General features: G+C 51.6%; 1 protein-coding gene and 1 pseudogene across 5 annotated transcripts in view; one reads left to right on the forward strand and one right to left on the reverse strand.

Annotated features, from left to right (window-relative positions):
* The first annotated feature begins 9542 nt into the window (after nt 1–9542).
* On the forward strand, nt 9543–10516 carry LOC149861904 (histone H2A.J-like; annotated as a pseudogene).
* Nucleotides 10517–12753: 2237 nt separating this feature from the next.
* LOC149861905 (uncharacterized) overlaps nt 12754–17778 on the reverse strand; it is a 37079-nt gene continuing 32054 nt past the window's right edge. For 3 of the 5 annotated variants that reach the window (XM_090054676.1, XM_090054673.1, XM_090054675.1), the window contains exon 4: nt 12759–17535. In XM_090054676.1, the coding sequence (XP_089910802.1) occupies nt 16862–17535 (674 nt within the window). In that variant the 3' untranslated portion in view covers nt 12759–16861. Of the gene's footprint in view, nt 17536–17778 lie in introns of all 5 variants that reach the window. The other 2 variants (XM_090054677.1, XR_016443223.1) reach the window with 2 other exon arrangements.

A 17778-nucleotide genomic window follows, 5' to 3' on the forward strand; every position in this document is an offset into this window, starting at 1 on the left:
CAACCACTTCCCTGGGTCTGCAAGCAACACTCCTGTTAATACAGCCCAGAACGCTGATGGCTTTTTTTTTTTTTCCAGTTTTTTGCAACAAAAGCACACTGTTGGCTCATATTCAGCTTATGGTCTAACTCTAGTGATTCTCAACCAGGGTGCCATGACACAAGGTCAGCACCGTTAAGTCTGCAAACATGTTTCACAAGAAGAACCCAAAGATTTCAAATAGGAATCCATAGTTGTGGTCTTCCTGAGTTCTTTCCAACAGGAAAACAGTACTACTATTTATCTGTAGTCAAAAAAAGAGTGAAAACGAAGAGCTGCCATTTTCTGAGGGGTGCCTCAAATCTAAAAAGGTTTAGCGCCACTGGTCTACTGCAACCCCAGATCCTTCTCCGCAGGACAGCCAGTCATTCCCTGCTTAGACCCATGATCCCCCCTTAGTAGAGGCACTAGCTGGCAGCCTAGCATTCCCAACAGGCTCTCAGAGGGCCAGGCTATCATTTACCTCCCCACCCACCCACCCCATGACCCTGTTTCCTTGAGAAATGCAAAAGTCCCAAAGCACGGTGTGAAACCACTGTGTGCCTTGACCCTTTCTGCAATGATCTGTGGGATGGTAGCATCCAGGGTCCTGATGTCTCAGAGAAGGGCCTGATGTCAAGCTGGGCAAGAAGCAGGGAGAAACGGAGGGTCCTGAGTAGCTTTGTTCCAGACCTGGGCAGAAAACGCTTAAGTCCTGCTTCCTGGCCCAGGGCTCTGCCCACTAGACCAGGCCATCTAGAGAGCCATCCAGGCAGACCCTGTCGTGGGAAGCGCCGCAGTGGGGTCGGGTTTGCAGCCCACAGACAGGCTTTAGCCTGGCTAGCATCCAGCCCACAGTCCGACCCAGGGGCAGGCAACCTCTTACAGATATGGTCTACAACCCTATCAGCCACAGAGAGCTGCATCTGCCCAATGGTGCTGGTGAGCAGGCTTTGCTAGATCCCAGGGCAATTTTGCCCCCAAAAAACAGTGAGTGGGGGGTACATATGGATTTAGAAGCATCACCCCAAGTTATAACAGCCATAAATCCCAAGACCAAACAACTTCTGGCAGCCCACAGTGTGCGCACACAAGGCCTGGCCAGACTCTGGGGCAAGGCAGGTCACACCTTCCTACTGGAGCAGGCCAGGTGAAGCTGGGATACTGTTAAGGGTGCTTTTGCTGTACAGGTTATTCTAACATGCTGTTGGCTTTTCTAAAGTTACTCTGTTTCTCCTGCTTTGTTCTCCCATATGCTTGTCTTATAAGTCATTTTGCTCTCTTGCCATTATTGGGAAGGGCAGTATAGGAAACACCTAACTAAATCCATTCCCAAAACAGTTTGGGACTTGCAGGCCCTGTCACAGGGAGCGGGTCTTGGAAAGCCTGCAGCAGGGAATGCATGGGAACCACACAGAAACCAGCTGCAGGACTAGGATCTGTGGGTATGCAGATCGAAAGCTGGAAAGGCCAAACAGGGAAGCAAACAGACTCATGCCATTGCTAAGACAAGCAATTAGGTCCTGACAATACATCAACAGCTCTCCTTAAATCAACTCTTTTGTAATAAATAACCTGGTGTTCCTTTTTCTTTAATTTTGGTGGAAGTCTTTAGCACTTTCCTTTCCCCGGCTACAGTCAAAGTGATGGGATGATGGACATCGTTGGCATCGGGTACTACCCAGCCTACTGTCTTGCCAGTGGCCAGGCCCAACAGCTTCAGTCACGGGGGCAAGAAACTCTGGGAGTAAGAGGCCAAGACTGATTGCTGTAAAAGCTTGTACATAAAATACAAAACAACAGTGCCTCTTGCACCAAAATGCAAGATAGTGGCTGGGGCAAGATTGGGTTGTGGTAACAAGTCTGCCACAAAGAAAATCAAACTCCACTGATGGCTTGCAACCCATTAGGTGCAAGAGAGAGTAGAGCTTACGGTACCAAATACCAGACCCGTGCCATAAGATGATAACAGTCCTCAACCTTCCACCATACCTGAGCCAAAAACAAATAAACGTGTTAATTATAATGATGGGCAAAGACCCTGTTCCCCCGAGCGCTACCAGGAGTGACCAGGAATAACGGCCACAAGCTGGCAGAGGGGAGATTCAGGCTAGCTATCAGGAGGCGCGACTTCACGGTCAGGGCGGCTAGTTTCTGGAACCAACTTCCAAGAGAAGTGGTGCAGGCTCCTGCCCTGGGGGTGTTTAAAAGGAGGCTGGATGAACACCTTGCTGGGGTCGTTTGACCTCACTACTCTTTCCTGCCATGGCAGGGGGTCGGACTTGATGATCTGCTCAGGTCCCTTCCGACCCTACAAGCTATGAAACTGTAAGTGTCATTAAAGGAAACAGAAGAATTAAAATATCCACTTCAAATAAGTATGTGAAGAGAAAAGCCAAGGTGCACTGAAAACATGACTGTAAATATATCCTGGTTAACACATTTCCCCACTGATTAAGACCTATTTCCCAAAGCCAACATCCAATACCAGTCTAAAGTTTTACAAATGTCTCAATGCTTATTATGCTAAATTGGACTCTGTGATTGCATCTAACCTACTTCACACCTATTGTCTGATCCACACTGCCTCACATTTGCATTCATTAAGGCATCTCTCTCAAAACAGGCCGTTAATCTCTAAATGTTTATTATGCTAAACCAGTGTATCTTCCTGAAATCACATCTAATGTATCCAACAGCCTCTGATCCATTTACATTTTAACAGACCTGCTTTGGTCTAATAAAAGGCATCCCAGAAATGTGTAACATCTTCCCTTAATCAAGATATCTCTCAAAACAGGGGTGTAGGTTGTAGCCGTGTTGGTCTAAGGACATAGGCAGACAAGGTTTTTTGGGTGCATCTGATCTCTTGTATTAGACCAGCTCAAGTAGTTGGAAAAAATCTTCTTTGCAAGCTCCACTCTCTCTTACATCTAATGGCTGGCAAGCTGGTAGTGTGTTTGTCTGTTTGACTGTCTTTTCAAGTTTGCACAGAAGAATTGTTCCAACTATGTGAGTTGGTCTAATAAAAGAGATCAGATTTACCCAAAGAACCTGTCTCAAAACAGGCATTCGATGTCTGTCAAAGATCTCCATAAGCCATTTGAGGCAGCTCCATTGTCAAAACAGACAGACTCCTGGGGTCATCTTCCTCAAAGGACCCCATCCAATCAATACCCAATCCCAGTTGATCCCAAAAGGATCAAATGCTTGCAAACACCACACAAACAAGATGTTTGCATAATATGTGTAATATTACAGATGTGTAAGCTTACACGTGTAAGATGTGTAATATGTTAATTCTGCCCTTGCCTGCTTTGTTCGGACTTTGATTAACCGACTCTCCAGAAGGAACACTTTGAAGCTATACAATTAAAACAGCACAAAAAGCAAGACAGACCTGCCAGCAAGGTGTGCAGTCCAGGGAAGATCAAAAAGCTACCCTGAACCTAAAATGGGACTAAGTGAAATGTGCTGGTACTACACGAAGGGAGAAGAGGATGAGGGGAAAGAAATGGCAGGCCTCGTCTGGCAGAGAGGGGTCTGGAATAGGCTTTCCCAGGGGCAGGCCCTCTGAGGAGGGCAGTGGGTGTGGGTACGGGTATGGAGCTGGGTGCACGGATACGCAGCGCAAACTGTGTAACGGGTTTTTTATTGTTTAACTGTCAAAGTGTGCTTTGATCTGCCAGGTGAACCACAGAGCCTGTTTGGCAGAGTGCTGGAGGTAAAGTTTATATATATTTATTCTCTACTTATTTATATATAGAGAAATGAATAGTTTTGCAAAAAAAAAAAAAAAACCACCCTGCATCCAGCCCACAAGTAAAGGACCCACACTGTGAAGCTGTACAAGAATTGCTTCCTGCCTGCTTAGGTAAAAATCTCTTGCAACTAAGATAATGCAAGGACTAATAAGAGTTCGTTTATTGAACAGTAAGGAAAAGGCTTTTTTGTTTTTTCCTGAGTAAATCTGATATCTTTTATCAGACCAAGTCAAAGAGTTGGAAACATTCCCCTTTGCAAGCTTTCGGGTGTAAATACCCTTCATCAGACTGAGGAAGCACCTGCGGTTTTCTGTTGTTTCGTTTTATAGTTTGTTGGTAGTTTTAAAGCAAGCCTTTCTGCTATTCATCAACCGAGCGTTGTGTCGATTCTTAAAGCGCTAGGTTTAGAAATTAGGTTTCTAAGTGCAACATGGACTACCAGGTCCAGGGTGACATCCAGTCCAGCCTGCTGCCTGCCCCAGGCTGGAGGAGCTCCCCGCCAAAGAGCCCTGCACCTGGCTCAGCAGCACCGGCCTGGTCCCTTCAGGCCCAGAGCTGCGCAAGCCTTGGGGCAGACAGCCCCTGACGCCCACAATCACGCGGACCCTACCCCGTTACCTCTCAGCACTGGGGTCCACCAGTGGGAAGGGGCCATTGCTCTCATTGTCCACCAGAAAGTCCGGGTAGGTCGCGGGCTCAACCTGGGGGCAGGGGAAGGAGGAAGACGAGCATCACGTGGAGGCACTGACTGGGGACCTGGACTCCTGCCCCACTGAGAGGGGAAGGAGACTGTCCCCCTGCTGCGGGAGGAGCGGGGCCACAGAGCCTGGGTTCAGCACACGTACACACACACACACACGTTACACACACAGGCGGATAAGGCAAACAGTCACACCAACATACAGGCCCTTCCTCCAACAGAGGAGCATGCACACTTGTACACAAAATGCACACATGGGTCCTAGATAAATTTCACCCCAAGCCCACACACACACGCACACACACTTTCCACACTCAGGTAAGCTGTATACACACATGCAAACACACACTCTGTTAGGGCAATCACACCAACATCCTTCCTCCATACACACTTGTACACAAGCACACAAACTGGTTCTGGATAAATTGCACCCCAAGTCCACACACACACACACACACACACACACACAAGTTATCTAAGGGTAACTCCCCACTACCACCACCACCAAAAAAAAAATACCAGACACACATACCTATCGAGGGTAAAATTCACACATGCACACTCCAAATACATGTGCACATCCACTTCCTTCTGACACACACACACACACACACACACACACACACACACACAAGGTACCCAAAGGTAATCCCTCCCAAACACATATCAGGGTAAATTTCACGTGCACACACATTCCAAACGTGTGCACCAGACACCCTCACTCCTCTCTTCTGCACACCTACACACAAGTTACCTAAGGGTAACCCCCCCAACACACACACACTCTCCAAACACATGTGCACAACAACACAGGCACACACACCTGAAGTAAATTTGACGTGCACACATATACAAGAGGGGAAATTTCACACACGCACTCCAAACGTGTACACACACATATACACAACTGGGGTAAATTGCACGCAGACACTCTCTCTCCAAGCACATGTGCATAACACAGACACACACATAGCCGAAGCAAATTTCACCAACACACATCCACACCCAGGGTAAATGTCATACACACTCCAAACACATGTGCACACACACACTTATAACACAACCAAGGTAAATTTAACATACTCTCTCTTTCTTCAAGCATGTGTGCACAACAGCAGAGACACACACATCTGAAGCAAATTTCACACACACGTATACACAACCTGGGGTAAATTTCACACACACACATCCATGCATGTACCTCGGGGAAATGTTCCACACACTCTCCAAACACATGTGCACAACACAGATACACAGGTTGGAAGTATATTTCACACTCACACGCAACCGGGGTAAATTTCATACAGACTCCAAACGCATGTGCATACACACACATATACACAACCAGGGTAACTTACACACACACTCATCCGCACACCTACATGCATGCACCTGGGGGGGAAATGTTACCCACACTCTCCAAACACATGCACAGCGACACAGAAGTACACACCTGAAGTCAATTTCACACGCACACACAGCTAGGGTAAATCTCACACACACACTCCAGACACGTGTGCACACACACGTATATACACAACGGGGGTACATCTCACACACGCACTCCACACGCATGTGCGCGTGCATGTACACAACCGGGGTAAGTCTCACACACACACACACACTCCAAACACGTGTGCGCGCACGCACACACATGCATGTACACAACAGGGGTAAATCTCTCACGTTCGCGCACACACAACCGGGGCAAATTACACGCGCGCACACACGTGCACGGGGGATAAGCCCCCCCCGGCGGCCCCCGCCCGCGCTCGGGCCCTTTGTCCCGCCCGCGCCCCCGGCCGGGCCCCGCGCCCGCGCCCGCCGCACTCACCTCCTCCATCGCCCCCGCGGCCCCACCCCCGCCGCGAGCGCCCCCTCCCTCCCCCTTGGCCCGCCGCAGCGCGGCAGGGGTTAAAATCCGGGGACAAAGCTGGGAGGCCGCGCGGTGCGTGTGTGCATGCGTGTGCCGGGCGGGCACGCTCCGCCCCCGGCTCAGGCCACCGGCTCAGCCCCCACCCCTTCCTTCCCCTTCCCTTCCCCTTCCCCTCGCAGGCGCCGCCTGCCCGGGTGTCCGCTCCGCGCTCAGCGGGGCCGGGGGCGTCCCGCCCTGCCCGCCTTGACCTTGACCCCGACGCCGCCCGGGCTGCTGCAAGGGGCGGTTTTGCCCCTGCAAGACAGGAGCGGGGCACACAAAGTCCAGCCTGGCAAGCTGCATCGCCACTGCCCTACATCCGGCCCCTCTGGCCGGGTTTCTCCAGCACTGGGGTCTGCGGGGCCCCCAGGTCCTTGCTGCTGCCCTAAATCCTGGCTGGGTTCAACTAGCACGGGGGTGCGGAGCCCCCAGGCTGCCCCTCTGCCTGGGTTTCACCACCGCCCCTGTGTGCAGAGCTCTGGGACCAAGGAATCAGACCCGAAATGCTGGAGGCTGCAAGGGGGGGACCATGTCAGGCCCTCTATATGACTCGATAGGCCTGAAGAAGGGAGTTTGTGCCCCAGAGTTTGCAAACAAGAGTTTTTTTCCAACTATTCAGTTGGCCTAATAAAAGATACCACATCTACCCAAAGAGCCTTGTCTGGGCACTTTTCCTTGCAGGCCTCTGCTGTGTGGCACAGGCCTTTTTGAGATATAGGGCCCTGTGGGCTTGAGTCCCGTGAAGCAATGGTTAGCCCTGTTATTGGGGTGCCACGGGGCTTTTAATGCGTCCGGGGATATCCCAGCCAGGCCTGCCACGGAAACAATAAGCCCCTATAGTACTGGGGGCTGCTAGCAACATATTACAGATTACTTGGGAACAAATAGTAATGCGAGCAGGGACAAGAGAGGGTTTTGAGGCATTCTGCCGTTCATTTGGAGGTTGCAACGCTGCAGTATTTTATAGGAGAGAGGCCGCAAGCAGGCCCTCGACGTTGCTACCAAGCCTTCCTAGATTTCATAGACACCAGGGCTGGAAGGGACCTCTCGAGATCATCGGGTCTGGGCCCCTGCCCCAAGGGGCAGGAACTCAGCTGGGGTCAGATCACCCCAGCGAGAGAAGCATCCAAATGTTTCTTAAAGGTATCCAGAGTAGGCGTGTTGCAAAAGATTGCGGTTTGTTTCTTGGAGGTTCGCAAAGAATCTCAGACACGCAGTCATTTAGCAGCACAAAAGGTGTATTTGCAAATAGGGTCAGAGCAGAGTCAAAAACTCAGATTACTCCGAATCCACCAAGGAATTTTTGCAGACTGTATTTATCTTTTTCCTCCTGGGCACGTGTGCAGAAACAGGAACTCTTACAGCTCATTTCCGTTTCATACAAGCATACATGTGGTTACATCACTACATCCATCGCATGTACATTATAATTAACTACTTAAGTATGCAGGGCAGAGAGGTAAATATGCATCAGCTAACTGAGCATGCTCAGAGACTATTATAGGTCACCAAGAGTTTAAACCCCCCCCCCTTTCTAACACAGTCAGTTGAATTCCAGCTTCTGTAATCTGCATGAGAAAGGGTAGGGAGAAGCTGGGGGAGAGTCTGTGATTTAGTATAAGAAGAGCTGTGGGAAGCCTGGCCAAGGAAAAAAGTCCTTGGCAGTGTTTCTTTCTTATCAGGTGCAAGATGCAAGCTGTGCATTTCTAACAATACTCCATTTCTAACAGGCGCTTGCACCGCTTCTGGGGGAGTCTATTCCAGACTCTAGAGACGCGGACAGTAAAGAAGATTTTCCTTATGTCCCGTCTAAAATGGTCTTCCAGCAGGTTGTGACTGCTAGACCTTGCCTTCCCTTCTCCAGCTGGATCCGGTTATGGTCATACCTAGGCTTCCCTATGAGGAGGAACCACAGAGGCTAGCACTGAGAAAAGAGATGCCTGGTGTGGGGGGCATGAGACGGGTTTGCAAAATATTAAATGGCGAAGAGAAAGTCAATAGGGATTTATTATTCGCGGTCTCTCGCAATACAAGAACAAGTGGTCGCACCATGCAACCAACAGGTGATACGTTTAAAACGAACACGCGGGAAATTCTTTCTCTTCCAGGGTGGCGTTAAAATGTGGGGCTCGTTGCCACCAGATGTGGTGGAAGTGGGCAATGTCGCCAGATTTACAGAAGGATTGGGCAAGCTAAGACTTGGGGCCCCCCTTGTTGGGCTCCAGGCACCCCTCAGAAAATACCAACAATTCCTTCCGATTAATCTTTTTGACTAGGGAAAAATACTGGTGCAGTTTTCCTGGTGCAAGCATCAAGAGAGACCCCAGCCGGTCAAAACAGTTTTTAACACTCTGGATTTCTATCTGAGTTCTGCATTCATCTTCTGAAGCAAGTGCAAGCTTGCATGCCTAATACTGCGTGGCACCCTGCGGCATTTTGTGGAGCCCCGGTTGAGACTCGCTGCCTTAAAGACGAACTGGGGTCCCACAGGTCACAACCCGCTTTGCTGGACGCTGAAGCGGCAGGCTCTTCCCCTGCAGCTGCAGGTTTATATTGCCCCCTTCCTCCTCCCCAGTGCTTTGGCCAGTAAAGCTGATCCCCCTTTTCCTAGTCAACCCCCCTTTCATGCCAGTATATCTCCCACACTGCTGTAGCTGGGGGTTCATTTCCTCATAAAAAACAACTTTGGCCCTCCCTGGGACTGTGACAGCTCCAGCAATTCCCAGCATAGCTTTCTGCACCTTAATTACTCAGCTCTCAGCACCTTAATTACTCGCTGACTAAAAAAACTCCACAGGTAGGCACTAAAGCCATGCGCTGAGCTTGCAAAATGTGGGAGTGACCACCCACCTGTGCCAGTACAGGCCCATCGTATCAAACCAGCAGGGCTAACAAATAGCCATAAGCATGGATGGATGGGTGGGATGGATTTTAGCACTGGCTAGCCACCCCAGGTTTGAACTGAATGTGCTCTCCTGAGGACCCTTCGGGCCCTACTGGTAGAAGCATAGAAAGGTCCAGCTGGAAGAACATCTAAAAATATAAGAACTGCCATTGACTGGGTCAGGCCCTGGGGCCATATTGCCCAGTCTCCTTTTCTTTCTGCAGAGAGCCAGTAGGCCTTAAGAACAAAATCACGTCTGGCCGTGGCATGCGGAGAGGCAAGGTCCGGGCTAAGGCTAAGTCTAGGTTTTCCTGGGCCCTGTAGGCCACACACACTGTCTGCTTCGCAAGGGCAATTACGCTGAGCAAGTGGGAGCTCGGACAGCAGTCTTTTTGGCTGCCCCGATAGACTACCTGATGGATGAAATCCTGGAACTGGCTGGGATAACAGGAAAACTCACATCATTCCCCCCCACCTCCTTCTGAAGAGGAGCTAAACAAGCTACTGGTGAGAGTCACCACTGCTCTGAGCAAGGTGCTGCCGAATATCCAGGCCATCCTGCTGCCTAAGAAACCCAAGAGCCCTAAAGCCAAGGGCAAGTGAGATGTGTGCAAATTCGGACCTAGACTTGGAAACATTCATAACACAAAAACCCCTCTGCGTCACGCAGTGGCAGAGAGCGGATACCGGAAGGGAGAGCGAACAGGGGCTGACCAGGGTTTTCTCCGCTCTTCCTCTCACTTGCAGCATCCCTCATTTCAGGTCTGGGAAGTTCTGATTTCAGGCCGTGCCCTTCACTCCCATGCTCAATAGCTACTGATAACCTTTTCCTCCAAGAATATATCCCATCCCTTTTTAATCTAGCCCAACCCCCAACGTACACCATATCTGAGGGCAAAAATCCCAGGCCTTAATGACACGCTGGGTGAAAAAGAACTTTCTTGCATTAGTTTTAAACTTACTACCCACTAGCCTCATTTTGTGACCTCTTGATCTCGCATTGGGAGAGAGAGTCAATAATACATTCCTGTTCACTTTCTCTTATAGATTCATAGATTTGTTGGGCTGGAGGGGACCTTGGCAGATCATCGGGTCCAGCCCCTTGCACCAGGCAGGAAAGACAACTGGGAGCCAAGTGACCCCAGCAAGGTGACCGTCCAGTCTCCCCTTGAAGATTACCAGGGTGGATGATTGCACCACCTGTCTCTACAAGCATGACCATGCTTCCCCATAGCTCGGTGTCATCTGTGAACTTGGCCAGCGAGCTCTTCACTCCCACATCCAAACTGAAAAGCACTGGACCAAGCACGGAGCCCTGCAGGACACCACTGCCCACCTCTTGCCAAGACCACGTAGATCTGTTCAGCAGCACTCTCGGGGTCCTGCCCCGCAACCAGCTCCCTACCCACCTGACTGTCTCAGGGTTGAGCCCACAGTCCTCCAATTTGCTCATGAGAACAGTGTGGGATACCAAATCAAAGGCCTTTTGGAAGTCAAGGTATATACAATGTCAACCTCCTCACCCTTATCCAGGTGGCGAGTTACCTGATCGTAAAAGGAGATGAGGTTGGTGAGACAAGACCTGCCGGCCATGACAGGTCCTCACTATTTAGTATTTTGCAACCCCTGATCATGTCTCCCCTCGAGCCTCTCTTTTCTAAACCGAGTAGGCCTAGCCTATGTAGTCTCCCCTCAGATGGAAGCCCCTCCCTCAGCATCCTTGCTGCACTTCTCTGGACCATCTGTAACGCTTGTGAGGTCATGTCTAGTCCAGCCCCTGCCTGAAGTGAGACTCCCCTGTACAAAGCCATTAGCAAAACGACTGGTCTATGACTCTTGATAGTGTAGCAGGCTCACCTTTCAGAGCTTGGGTTGAGCCCCAGGCTTGAGATCCTGCTGTTTTGATTGGTGGAGCCTATCCACCAATCAGGAGGCAGCAGGAGAAATCAAGTCACGCCCCTTTCCAGAGGGCGGGGGAGAAAAGCTCTCCCTGTCCCTGACCTGATTGGAGACTGCAACACTGTCAGGGCTGGCAGACTTGAGGGGCGGGGCCTGGAGCGTATAAAAGGAGCGGCACAGGGCAGATGCCCTGAGGGACTCAAGAAGAGCAGAGCTGAGGAAAGCTGGGGAGCTCTCCCCCAGCATGCGATGGGCCCAAGGCTCCTGAAGCCGCCCCTGGAGGAGCAGCCTTAGGAGCGGTGCGAGACCGCTCGGGCTGTTGATGGCGCCCAGACCCAGCCCTGGGAGCAGTGTGAGACTGCTCAGACCCATCGCGGTGCACGGTTCAGTGCACGGAGCCCAGGCTGTGGGAGCCGCAAGCAGCGGCTTGAGCCTACAACCCCGGCAGGGCCTCGGGGGCTGCAGCGAGGCAGCTCAGGCCCCATCTCCCAGCAAGCAGCCAGGTCCCACGGTGCACAGGGCGGCACACGGGCCCGAGCCTTGGGAGCCAGGGAGCCGCGGAGGCTGCTTGGGTTAGCCACCTGGCATGAGGACGGCTGGCCGGAGCCTGAAGGGCCCGGCCTGTGCTAAGAGAGCCCTCGGTGCCGAGCCAGGGCAGGGGAAATGGTAGTGCTGCAGCATGAGGCCCACCACCCAGGAGCCAGCAGCGGTGGTGCAGCAGCTGAGAGAAGCTGAGCCCTCGGTGCCCAGAGCGGGGCACAGGGTGGGGAGGAGCCCAGCAGTGCAGGAGAGGCCTGGAGAGGTGCTGCAGCAGAGGAGACCCCATCAAGCTGTTAGAAATGGAATATTGTTAGAAATGGAGTATTGTTAGAAATGCACAGCTTGCATCTTGCACCCGATAAGAAAGAAACACTGCCAAGGACTTTTTTCCTTTCCCAGCCTTGCCACAGCTTTTCTTATACTAAATCACAGACTCTCCCCCAGCTTCTCCCTAGCCTTTCTCATACAGATTACAGAAGCTGGAATTCAACTGACTGTGTCCTTGAAAGGGGGGGGGGGTTTGAACTCTTAGTGACCTATAGTAGTCTCTGAGCATGCTTAATTAGCTGATACATATTTACCTCTCCGCCCTGCATACTTAAGTAGTTAATTATACTATACATGCACTGTATGTAGTGATGTAACCACATGTATGCTTGTATGAAACGGAAATGAGCTGTAAGAGTTCCTGTTTCTGCACACGTGCCCAGGAGGAAAAAGATAAATACAGCCTGCAAAATTCCTTGGTGGGTTCAGAATAATCTGAGTTTTTGACTCTGCTCTGACCCTATTTGCAAATACACCTTTTGTGCCATCTAATGAGTGTGTGTCTGTGATTTTTGTGGCCTCCAGAGAAACGAGCCGCTTTATGCATCAAAGCTGCGCCCTGCCCTGAGGGACCGTGAGTCATTGGAAGGAGGACTATCTTTTGCCATGGGTCAGGCACTATATTAAGGAATAGGTGTTATTAAGATTGTTCGTGTTTGTGCCTTATATTGTGTACTTGAAAGGTGGTATTGTGATTTAGGTTAGTGTTCTCTGTGTAAATATATACACACACACACACGCGCGATATTTAGTTTTATGTTTATGTATATTATAACTTAATGAATTGTATATAGTTAAGAACTTTGGGCTTGGGTTAAGTTTATAGAGGAAAGGAGGATCTGCCTGAAATTCTGGCATCCCTTCCACAGCACCCCTTCCTGCCTACTCATCCCATTCAGTTGAGAATAGGGCACACCCTTGGGTGTAGCCAGGTTACAATTATATACAATCCTGTTCATAGTCTGACCGCTCTCTGTGTCGCAGCAGTTGGGCTTCAGTGCCCTCAAGGGTCCTGCTGGGAGGCTCTCCTGGCTGCCGTGGTGAGAAATTTCCTGCTAATTTGCAGCCAGTGTTTGCTCCTGGCCAGCCTGTGTGCCCCCCACCGCAGTCTTTGCTTGGCCGGGGTCGTTCAGACGAGAGCTACATGGTGCCCCCAGCGACCCCTTGCAAGGACACCAGAGACCGAGGCCTCGAGAGTGGCCGTCGTGTTCTCAGGCCCCTATGTGCATGTCATCAGGAGTAGGGGCATTTGTGGAAATGCCTTCAGTGCCCTCGTGAGGTCAGCTCTGAACTCTGCTAGGCAGCCACATAGCCTTTCTCTGCACAAGCCCAGGGAAAAGCCGAATGAGGCCCGTGGGTTGGAAAGCAAAGCAAGGGCAGTCACACGATGAGGACCGAGGCTGCTGTGTTGTCCCAAGGAAGTGGAGCACCCCCAGAAAGTGGGGTAGCTTACTCTAGCACCTGGCATCTGCTAACGGCAGTGGGGCATCTCCTTCCACGAGCCTCACCTCTGCACATCTGGGTGGTGCTGAGCCGGATTCAGGGATCCCTTGTAGAGCGCCCCCGGCATGGGTCAGGCAGCAGGCTGGACAAGGGCTTACAATGGTTCTCGTTGGTCTTGGCCTCTGAGGCTCCCTTCATTTCTTGCTCAAGCCTGGGGTGCTGCATCTTTCCTGCTAGTTAGAGCAAAGCAGGTGCAAGGCTGCCTACTCTAGCCCACCTCCCACCCTGCCAGAGGGTGTTTCCAGGGTGAAGGGTCTTTGGGGGAAGGCCTATTACTACTCTAACTGTGCAGTGCCTACCGATAAGAGGTCTCATCCCACAGGACTAGCCACAATTAGTAAGGAGAGCAATGGCCGAAATGTTTCAAGTGGAAAACTTTTCTATTAGAAGGAAAAGTGGCTTTTGGTTTTGCAAACTGTGTACGCAGTGTGCGCACAGGTGTGTGCATGCATGTATGAGCATAGGTGAAAAATTGCTGACACAATTTAATTTTTTTTCTTCTTTGGGGAAAAACGTTGTGCCTTTCAGTGTTCATTAAGTTAACTTTTGAAGGGGAAAAAAAAGGCTCATTTTATTCCACCATGTCTTAGAATGCATTTCAAGGATGGTTTTGATTCTAATGAATGAAATCAGAAACAAATTAGGAGAAATTTTTAAAAGGGCCCATCTCAGACACTTGAGATAAAAACACTGATGTTTTTCACTGAAATGGGAACTGCTTTTTTTCCTTCTTAATCTGCCCTAGCCATTAATCGTATACTGGTAGTAATTATAATATTAATAACTGATGTTCTTTCCCTATATGGCAAGTGTTAAGGTTGCCCTTTAACCTTAGTTATGGCATTCCTTGTGTTTTTGGCTTCACGATTTAATGCAGTTTAAGCAGCTGGTTGGGTTGGTATGAAATTTCCTACCATTTTTAGAGGGGAAAACCAAACAGAACAGCAACGACAGCAACAAAAAACTCAAGTCAGAATTTCACCAAGAGGCAATTGTAAAGCCCCCCAAGTGTCTTCAGTGGGATCTCAAATGCAGTCTTTGAACTATGTTTCTAGGTGTTGGCTGGGTATGCCAATGTCCTTGCGTGCATGCGGCCCAGTTCTCATCTGACAGGCTCCTTTCCTTGGTTAAGGGAGTCAGGACTCCTGATCCGCATCCATATGAGCAGGAGTGTGTGTTTGCAGCAGCACAAATAGTAGGCGGCACAAATCTGTGCCGCTACTTTGTGCACGCCCCTGTTTGTGTGGTTTGCAGCAGGACACATTGTCCTGCTGCTCCACATGCTGCAGCAGGGGCTGGCTGGGGTCCAGCGTGCCTTGAGACAAGAGAGCAGGCACCTCTGTCTCTGCATGCATCTGAGGCACATGGAGCCCTGATCTCGAGGCACCCTGCGCCCTAGCCAGCCACAGAGCCATGGGCTGCCTGCTCCCCCATCTCCGCATTTGTCTGGGCAGGCAGCACTTTTACATGTTTTGTGCCTCTTCTTTTTTCAGAGTTTTTCTTGTTATCAGGAAATCCCAGCAGCAATTTTGCCCCAGTGCTGCTAATTAGCAGCACAGTTCACAGTGTAACGTGCAACACATTAGTGCAAACCGCACATGCCTGGGCATCTGGATCTGGCCCTGGGTTCTATCTGTGAGCTGGGGAGAGAAGAGGAATCTCGTGACATAGAGAAGGGAAGCGGGGTGTCAGGAAGGGTGCATTTGCATCGTAGGTCTTGGGGCCTAGTGGCTAGAGCAATGGACTGGGCGCGCCAGGATGCTTCAGTTCTGTTCTCAGCTTGAAATGGGCAGGGGGATTCATCAGGCTAAAACATGGGGTACTGGGGGGGAGGATGACTGGGATCTGTGGTGTGACTGTGAAGGGGTCCCCTCCCCTGTCCACAACTCACTCGCCCCATTTGTAAAACAGCCAAGAATTATGCTTGTCCCTGACCCCCACCCCCCCCACACACACACACACGCACACGACCTCAGGAAGTTACCTTCATGTTTAGTACAGGGGGACAGGCTGGGCTAGAAAGATGTGGCACCTCTAAGCCTGACACCCTGCAGACTGAGACTGTGACTCTATCCAAATCTGGGAGAACCCCCTTTCCCCCACTCCCTGGTGTGGCTTGTACTCACCTGGATCTCCCATGGCTGCAGGAGGGCATGTGCATGTGTCAAAGCTCTTGCAGTTATCTGCTGGCCCCTCCCGTTATTCAGCACTGGTATGGGCAAGTGATGGAGACACCGGACAGCTGGTGTTGCAAGGAGGGGGGTCTTCCCACTTACGGCATTTATTTCTCCAACACATTCACATCATCTCTCTCATGCCCAGCCCAGAGCAAGGGCCCTGCCCAATCCCACCAGCTGTTCCCCCATGTACTTCCACCTAAACATCGCCCAATGTGTAGGGCAAGACACTGGGTGGGGCAGGCACTGGGTGGGCATGCAGGAGCCCTGGGTCATATTCCCGACGCTCCCACCGACCTGCTGTCAGACTCCAGCTGGGCCATCTCTCCTCTGGGCAGCCCCAGAGTGCCAAATTCCCTAGGGCAGGGACCTTCTGCCCCTGTGTCTCTCTGCTGCGGCAGCCAGCATGATGAGGCCCCCAGTCCTGGCCCGCTGAGTGCCTGCAACAACGTGGCCACATTTCCCACTAGGGCCTGTCAGGCACTGTAGTAATATAAATAAGAGCAACAATAAATTAAGTTGCCCCCCCCACCCACAGTCAGCTCACCCCATCACCCCGACATGCACAGCCATTGTAGTCGGTATAATAAAAGCAAGTCTTTAAAAAATCCCCCCATCCTGGAGAACTGCTAGCACTCCCACCAGGCACCTGGCAGGATGGTCCAGCGCGCTGGGCTGAAGTCTGATCCAACGTGGCTAATAGTCTTGATTCGTCTACATAGAGGAGCGGGTAGACCGTGGTGGATGTAGCAGGGGTGGCAGAGTACGTGCAACCCTTGTTGCAGGAGCTGGCAGCACTCTGGCCCACTCACCCTTGGGCCAAAAGGCTCCCAGGGGCAGGGCAAAAAACAAAGCGCCCGCAAGAGGGGAAAGAGATGGCCCCCACTCCCAGGAAGGAGCCTTGGTGTCAGCAATCTGTAGGGAGGGTGCTGGGGGGGGCAGGTGGGTGGATGGATGGATCGAGGCTGCTGGGAAGGGCAGGCAGGCACAGTACAGTCTGACAGTCCCGCACCCCAGGACAACCATACCACCCTCCCATCACCTTTGCCCCTCCAACATCACTGCTTGAACCCAGAGCTGGGGACACCCCTAAACTGGGAGCCTTGGGAATGCTGGAACAGACCCCACCGTGGGCTAGGCTGGGGCCGTGCGCTTGCGGCAGGCCTCGGGCCGCTCCTTCTTGCTGCGGCGCTGGTGGGAGATAAGGAGGCCACGACTGCGGAAAGCCTCGCCGCAGCCAGCGCAGCGGTAGACCCGCTCGGCAGCATGCAGGCGCTGGTGCCGCGTCAGGTTGGAGTTGCGGCCAAAGCTCTTGCCGCACTGGTGGCAGCGGTGGGGCTTCTCACCCGTGTGTATGCGCTGGTGGCGGGTGAGGGTGGAGCTCTGGCTGAAGCTCTTGCCGCACTGGCCGCAGAGGAAAGGGCGCTCGCCGCGGTGGATGACCTGGTGGATGAGCAGGTGGGAGTTGCGCACAAAGCTCTTCCCGCATTCAGCGCAGTGGTGCGGCCGGTCTCCGCGGTGGATCCGCCGGTGACGCACGAGGTCTGAGCTGCGGCAGAAGGTCTTGGTGCATTCGGCACACTTGAATGGCCGGGCCTGGGCTTCAGGCTTCCCAGTATCGCCCACAGCAGTTTGAGTGGGTGGCTCCGCTGGCTGCTTCTCTGCTGGGCTGCCGTGCTGCTGTCCTGCCCTGCGCGGGGCCCGTGAGCCTTTGCCTTTGGGTCTTCCTGGGGATGCTGCACTGGGCCTCAAAGCTTCTGTCACCTCCAGCTGGGGGCTTGTACACGGCACGAGGTTTCTGGCCAGAACTAGGAGAGAGGAAAGCCAAGGGTTAGCTGGGGAGGAAAGGGCTATGCAATGTGATGCCCTGCTCCCCACATCTGGCTTCAGATGCAGGAGGAGAATATATTTTGTATTTCATGTTTTAAATGAGTGATTCTCAGCCTTTTTCAATTCAAGGCACCCCTCGGAAAATGGCAAGCTCTTATTTTTTTGTAGCGAAAAAATGAGTGAAAACTAACAGCATTTAAATGTTTGTTTTCATGAAGAAA

Source organism: Crocodylus siamensis, chromosome 6 (genome assembly GCF_052110815.1).
Source record: "Crocodylus siamensis isolate JL-2025a chromosome 6, ASM5211081v1, whole genome shotgun sequence".
NCBI classification, from domain to species: Eukaryota; Metazoa; Chordata; order Crocodylia; family Crocodylidae; genus Crocodylus; species Crocodylus siamensis.